Here is a 7,340-nt window from a genome sequence, read left to right as displayed (position 1 = left end):
AAGTAATAAACATTACTGGGAGGCGTGAACTTGATTTGGGGTTTGGGTGGGAAGATTGATTTTGGTGGACAGTCTCCTAAAGTCATTTACTATCTAAGCCAGGGGTCCTCAAACTTTTTAAACAGGGGGCCAGTTCACCGTCCCTCAGACCGTTGGAGGGCATGACTATAGTTTTAAAAAAAAAACTATGAACAAATTCCTATGCACACTGCACATATCTTATTTTGAAGTGAAAAAACAAAATGGGAACAAATACAATATTTGTATTTGCATGTGGCCTGCGGGCTGTAGTTTGAGGACCCCTGCATTGGTCAATAACCATGACCTCATTTACTTAGCTGCTCCTAAAACACGTTCAAGGTTCTTAACATTCTTCTTTGATTCCTATCCCAATTAAAATTCTTCTCTGCCCTAGCCGGTGTGGCTCAGTTGGTTGAGTGTCATCCTGTGCACCTAAAGGTCACCGGTTCAATTCCGGTCAGGGCAAATACCCAGGTGGTGGGCTTGATCCCCGGTCGGGGTGCATGCAGGCGGCCACCAACCAGTGTTTCTCTCTCACACCGATGTCCCTCTCTCCCCCACTTCCTCTCTTTCTCGAATCAATAAAAACATTAAAAATAAGTCCTTCTCTAATTTCACCGATGTTCTGAGAAATTGCCATGGCCCTGGTTACCCCTTTCGTTCTCTCATTGAAATGTCCCTTAGTGCTGCTATTTTAAGATTCTGCTTCAGCCCAAAATACCAGCTGATCAGCTCCTAAGAAAAAATTCCAAAGCAAAGGCAGGCAGGCCTACCTACTTGTAAAAAAGTGGAATTGTACCCACACGTCTCCTGTTCTAAGGAACACTGCTTTGCTTTCCTGGCAGGTAAGAATCTGGCCCCCACTTCCCTCCAAGGGAGTCCTCCAATCTACCTGCACATTTCCCAGAATGCAGCAGCCGCCGCCGAGTCCTCACCTGCAGTTTTCATGTCTGTGGTGGAAAGCGTGGGCACCACCCGCAGGGGCACCGCGGGGCTAGGAGAGCGCGCTGGGGAGCTCGGGAGCCATGAGCTGAGATCTTCAAAAGAAAATGTTTCTTGTAAATCCCACGTGGCTGTGGACTCCAATAGGGAGATTGGGTAAGTGGCCATTTGGGTTCAACAAGGGCAAGCCAACAACAGGGAGGCCAGGGTTCCACCATTCCTTCCTGACCCTTCCCCAGGCGAGCTGGAGCACGGAGGCCATTTAAACGGCTCTTCCGGGAAGAGACTTCACCAGTGATGGGTCGCACTGCAGCAGGCCAACAGCCACTACTACTCTCCTGTGGGGGGAAAAGCAGTTCTCTCAAGGGGCACACGGGGACCGGACAGGCCCACTGCGGAGAGCCCTGCCATGCAGGGGCCCAGCTCACCTAAACCAGTGCCAAGTACCCATCACAGGTAAAAACGATAGGCAGTCATGCCCCCCCTAACAGGAACGCCCGCCCCCCGACAGACAAGGGGATGGCTTCTTTGCTGGGGAGGTAAATGGCTACCGCTGGCTCCAACCACACAAGCTGCTGGAGTAGCTCCAGCACCTCAGCCACTCACCCTCTTCGTCGGACGACAGGGCCGTGTCACCACACTCCTCCTTCACTTCCCTCAGGACCTTCAGGTAGCGCTGCTGGGTGCGCCACTCCCGCTCCTCGGGGGTGCGGGAAGGGGAAGGGCGCTTCTGCCGGAAGGAGAGGGCCGGGCCGCTCCGACGGGCCATTTCCAGGAGGTCCTAGGAAGGCCAGACGGGAGCACGTCAGCGCTGAAGCTTGTTCTGGTACCTTCTCTAAGTCTACATTCTCTGCTCGTCATTGGTCACTAAGTTCCATTCCTTCCCTCCAGGTGACAAAAATGATGTGTATGTGATTATGCCCAATAAAAACAGCCTATTTTGATTATTGCATGGCAAATACTCATTACATTAGAGCAGCGGTCGGCAAACTGCGGCTCGCGAGCCACATGCGGCTCTTTGGCCCCTTGAGTGTGGCCACGAAGTTTCAATCGCACTGTACGTGCGCGCCCACACGTGGTATTTTGTGGAAGAGCCACACTCACGGGGCCGCAGTTTGCCGGCCACCGCACTGGAGACCCAAATGTTTCCAGACTGAAGCTCAAACCACTGAAAGCCAGAACTGTCTCGAAGAATTAGCAGACTGGTCCAGCCCGGGCGCACTGAGGTTGGCGCACTGCATACCCCTCAAGCCTCTCAGAGGCCCGTGTATCCCACCCCTCCCCTAGAGCAGCCTGGTTCCCTGAATGAGCCGTGATGGAGCTGAGAGCCGTTTATTTATCATGGTAAATACTGGAGCTACAATATGTCATCCATTTTAAGAGGTACCTTTCCCCCTTTTTTAACATCTCTGAAATCAGGGTACATCTTAAAGTTGAACATAAGAAAGAATCATATAGCTTAATTATATCATAGCTTAACTGGTAGCATTTTTTTTTCTTTAGTGGGATCTTTCGTATTTTACACCTGAGCCCACTTCTTGAGGTCATGAAACCTGTGCGTTCACTGCCCGTTTTACTTCCAGTTCCCCACATCACTTACACTCCGGGAAGCCAGAATCTGCTTCAGCAGCCGGTGGAAATACTGCTGCTGGGAGTTGAGGTAACGCTTGTACTGTGACTTGAAGCAGAGCTGCCGGTACTTGACCACCTCAGGGTTGAAGTGTCCATCTTAAAGGAACAGAGGTACAGTATATATACGTCAGTCAGCAAATATTTAATGTGTGCTGAAAATGTGATCAACTCTGCTAAACTGGGATATATAGTATTGGGGGCGGGGGAGGAGAAAACCTTTGTGTATGTGGAGCCTTACAGTCCCGTGGGAGAGACAGCAAATAAACAGCTAAACAGATAAGTAACAGTCAACTCTCTCAAGTACTATAAGGAAGTTAACTCCAGAGAACTGAAGGGTAAGGAGAGTTCAATCAGGAAAGGGATCTCTAAGGAATGACGCATAAACTGAAGCCGGATTAAAGCAAACGCAGCAAAATATCAACAACTGATAAATATAGGTGAACGTTATATGCATGTCTGTTATATTATCTTTCAACTTTTCTACATGCTTACAAGTTTTCAAAATGAAAAACTGGGAGGAATATATGCCTGGCTGGTGTGGCTAAGTTGGTTGGGTGTTGTCCCATACACCAAAAGGTTGACGGTTCGACTCCCAGTCAGGACTCATGCCCAGGTTGTGGGTTCAATCCCCAGTAGGGGGCGTACGGAAATGTCTGAAGACTAAAGCGGAGTAGGTGGCAGCTGAGAGCGGCACGAAATGACCTGGGAAGGTGACCCGAGATCAGACCACAGAAGCTTCTAGGTCATGCGTGGATTTTATCCTAAATGCAATGAAGGTTTAAAGCAGAAGAATGACATGGCTGGGAGCAAGAGTGAAAGAAAAACGACTGCAGTGGTCCAGGTGTGAGGATGGTGGCTTGGTCCCACGGTCTCCCTCCACATTCAATAAAAGCCGAGACCCTACAGATGGCCTGTCTCATGCCACCTGTGGCCTCACCTTCAACCAGTCCCCCTTTGGCTCACTCTACCCCACCCCCACTGGCCTCCATGCTGTTTCCTGAACAGGCAACATACCTACTTTCTCAAGGCTCTTGTATCTAAAGCTCACCTGCCTGCAATGCTTCCTATTAACACCAATATTTTCATGGCTTGCTCTTCCTCCCTTCATAAAGTTTCTGTTCACGTGTCACCACGCTGGAGAAGCCTTGCCCAAATCTAAAACAGCTCCTGCCAGCACTCTAGTCCCATTACCCTTTCTTTTATTTTAATATATCTTATTGATTTTTTACAGGGAGGAAGGGAGAGGGATAGAGTTAGAAACATCAATGAGAGAGAAACATCAATCAGCTGCCTCCTGCACACCTCCTACTGGGATTGTGCCCGCAACCAAGGTACATGCCCTTGACCGGAACCGAACCTGGGACCTTTCAGTCCGCAGGCCGATGCTCTATCCACTGAGCCAAACCGGTTAGGGCACATTACCCTTTCTTATTCTTTGTAGCACTTAAACCAGTAAGTATTTGCTTATTTATCACCTATTTTTCTCTATTAGAATGTAAGGTCATTACTCTATCTCCAAACCACAAAGAATGCCTGGCACAAAGTAGCCGATCGGTAAATAGTGGTTAAATGAACGGAAGCAAGAGAGACTTGGGATACATTTTTGAAGGAGAAAGCTCAGACCTGCTGGGGAAGGAAGCAGAGCAAGGAGAGGGGAGCAACTGAGCACCGTACCAGCCCATCCTACTGTTTTGGGGGGAAAACATGACAGCAAAATAGACGGTGGTAACATTACACAGGTCCCTGACTTGACCCTCTAAAACCAAGCAGCTCCCACAGAGGCCCCGGGTTTCAGTGAAGTAAACCTCTGCCAACCACAGAGGAGAATTCTTCATACAAACAACGCACCTAAGGAGAGAGCGCGGGCCTTAAGCCCTTAAAGCAGCGGTTCTCAACCCTCCTAATGCCGCAACCCTTTAATACAGCTCCTCATGTTGTGGTGGCCCCCGACCATAAAATTATTTTCGTTGCTACTTCATAACTGTAATTTTGCTACTGTTATGAATCGTCATGTAAATATCTGATAGGCAGGGTGTATTTTCATTGTTACAAACTGAACATAATTAAAGCATAGTGATTAATCACAAAAACAATATGTAATTATATATGTGTTTTCCGATGGTCTTAGGCGACCCCTGTGAAAGGGCGTTCGACCCCCAAAGGGGTCGTGACCCACAGGTTGAGCACCGCTGCCTTAAGGTAATGGAAGGTCTGAACAAGCCTGTTCCCGCCAGGCTTCTCAGCTGTCAAATGAGTCAGTTCAACAAAACCCCGGGAGGCGCGCTGCCCTTTCAGGGCCTCCTGCCAAGCAGCCTCACCCCAGCAAGCGGGGGCGGAAGCGGCTTCCTCTGCTCCCCTCTACAGGACAGAGAGAAAACTGAGACTTAGAGCGGCTCCAAAGCGTCTTACAATCCCCAATGTAATGATTGATCCAGGAAAGAATCACTATTGGGTGCTAAAACCAGAGAAAAACAGGGCTTTTGGGAAATAAAGGGTATCATGTGGTCTCGAAAAAAAATAAAAATAAAAACAGCCCCCCCTACCCCCCAAAATAAAGCATTTCCATTTCTCTACGTTGTTCACATAACATTAAATACAGTTATGTCTGGGTGGTAGGATTAAGAGTGACTTTATTTTCTCCCTTGATTATCTATATTTTTAATTTCTCTATAATAAATATGTATTGTTTTAAAAGAAGAAGAAAAAAGTATCCCGTGGTCCCAAAGCATCACCCCACAGATTGCTTCTTATATAATGAAAAAAGGTCCCTTACAATCAGTAGGTCTGGCAGACATCCCTTAAACAAGGGCTCACACACGGCATCACCAACAATGGAGAAGCAGACATCACCTGCCTTCTGAGATGACAGTGGGAAGAAATAACATTTCCCATAGAGTGTTCTTGGCAAAAATGTTTAATCCAAACCTAATCATGAGAAAACAAGAAGACAATTCCCCAAAAAACAGGATGTTTTACAAGCCAAGTGTCCTAGGCTCTTCAAAAACGGTCAGTGTTTTCAAAGACAAGGGGGTGGAAAAGGCAGAGGGCCCTAGATTCAGGAAGCAGAGAGACATGCGATCCAAACACGAGGCATGAACCTTGAATTGGTCCTGGATTTAAGAGGCAACTATAAAGGCCATTTGGGAACAACTGAGACAATTTGCATGTGGGACACTCTGTGATAAATTTTTTGCTCAATGTACAATGTCTTGGGTGTGATAACAGGACGGTGATCATGTGAGAGAATGTCCTTATTAAGAGATACATAGATGCTAAAGGGGTTGGCGGTAATATCATGCTTTCTACAGAAAGTGCATGTAATTCAGACACACACATACATACACATACATATATGTAATAATGCAAATGGTAAACTATTACTAAAAATTATTTAAAGACTAGTCATAAAGGTGCCTATAAGATGTTGGTATTTTAATTTATTTTTGTTAATCCTCACCCAAGGGTATTTTTTCCATTGATTTTTCAGGAAGTGGAAGGGAGGGAGGGGAGAGAAAGAGAGAGAGAAAAACATCAACTGGCTGCCCCCCACAAGTGCCCCAACTGAGGCTGGGGATCCACCTGCAACCCAGGCACATGCCCTTGACCGGAAATCGAACTTATGGCCCTTCAGGGCTCGGGCTGACACTCTAGCTACTGAGTCACACCGGCCAGGGCAATGTTGGTAATGCTTTATTTCTTGATCTGGGTGGCTGTTTTACACAGCTGAGTTCATATTATAACAAATCATTGAGCAATACTTATGATTATATTTCCTGTAATGCTTTATTTCTTGATCTGGGTGGCTGTTTTACACAGCTGAGTTCATATTATAACAAATCATTGAGCAATACACTTATGATTTATATATTTCCTATGTAAGTTTAAAATAAAAAGAATGGTGTAGGCAGCAAGTGTTGCACAAGACCAGTCTGCTTAGTCGGTATCTATAATAATGAAAGTGTAATATGCTAATTAGACCAGATGACCTTCCGGACAACCTTCCGGAAGAAGCCGGACTGCGAGGGAAACCCGGTCCCAGGTGCCTGCCGGCGGCCGGAGGGAAGCCGGTGCCAGCAGCCGGGGGAAGGAAGGCCTACTTGTACACGAATTTCATGCATTGGGCCTCTAGTCTGTACATAGAAACAGACTAAAACGAAGACCTGCACATCACGGAAAGCATCCCCACCTGAGTTCATATTATAACAAATCATTGAGCAATACTTATGATTTATATATTTCCTATGGAAGTTTAAAATAAAAAGAATGATGTAGGCAGCAAGTGTTGCACAAGACCAGTCTACTGAGTCGGTATCTATAATAATAAAAGTGTAATATGCTAATTAGACCGGACGACCTTCCAGACCTCATTCCGGACAAAGTGAGACTGCGAGGGAAACCCGGGTCCCAGGTGCCTGCTGGCGGCCGGAGGGAAGCCTGGGTCCCGGAAGGAAGCTGGTGCCAGCAGCCGGGGGAAGGAAGGCCTACTCATGCATAAATTTCATGCATCGGGCCTCTAGTCTGTACATAGAAACAAACAGACCAAAACGAAGACCTGCACATAACGGAATGCATCCCCACCTCCCACTCCCCTCGAATTGTTCAGTAACCAGCTTCTTGCCCACTGCTGGTGCCTACACAGGCAGCCGGTGCACTCACCAGGTAACTTGGTTGACATTTATCATCAAAAAAGCCGATTGTCCTCCCTCAGGAGTCAGGCTCCTGGGAGCGTGGTCCATCCGGAGAGT

The 7,340-nt window shown here is 47.3% G+C and overlaps 1 protein-coding gene across 1 annotated transcript in view; it reads right to left on the bottom strand.

Annotated features, from left to right (window-relative positions):
* Window positions 1–7,340, bottom strand: part of NFRKB (nuclear factor related to kappaB binding protein) — a 32,186-nt gene that overhangs the window by 18,563 nt on the left and 6,283 nt on the right. Inside the window, 4 exon segments of the mRNA XM_015571329.1 lie at window positions 957–1,094; window positions 1,570–1,744; window positions 2,564–2,691; window positions 3,726–3,739. Of these exon segments, the coding sequence (XP_015426815.1) occupies window positions 957–1,094; window positions 1,570–1,744; window positions 2,564–2,691; window positions 3,726–3,739 (455 nt within the window).

This window comes from Myotis davidii, unplaced genomic scaffold (assembly GCF_000327345.1).
Source record: "Myotis davidii unplaced genomic scaffold, ASM32734v1 scaffold148, whole genome shotgun sequence".
NCBI lineage: Eukaryota > Metazoa > Chordata > Mammalia > Chiroptera > Vespertilionidae > Myotis > Myotis davidii.
Note: the sequence above shows the minus strand (reverse complement) of the source record. Positions and strands in the feature narration are given on the sequence as shown.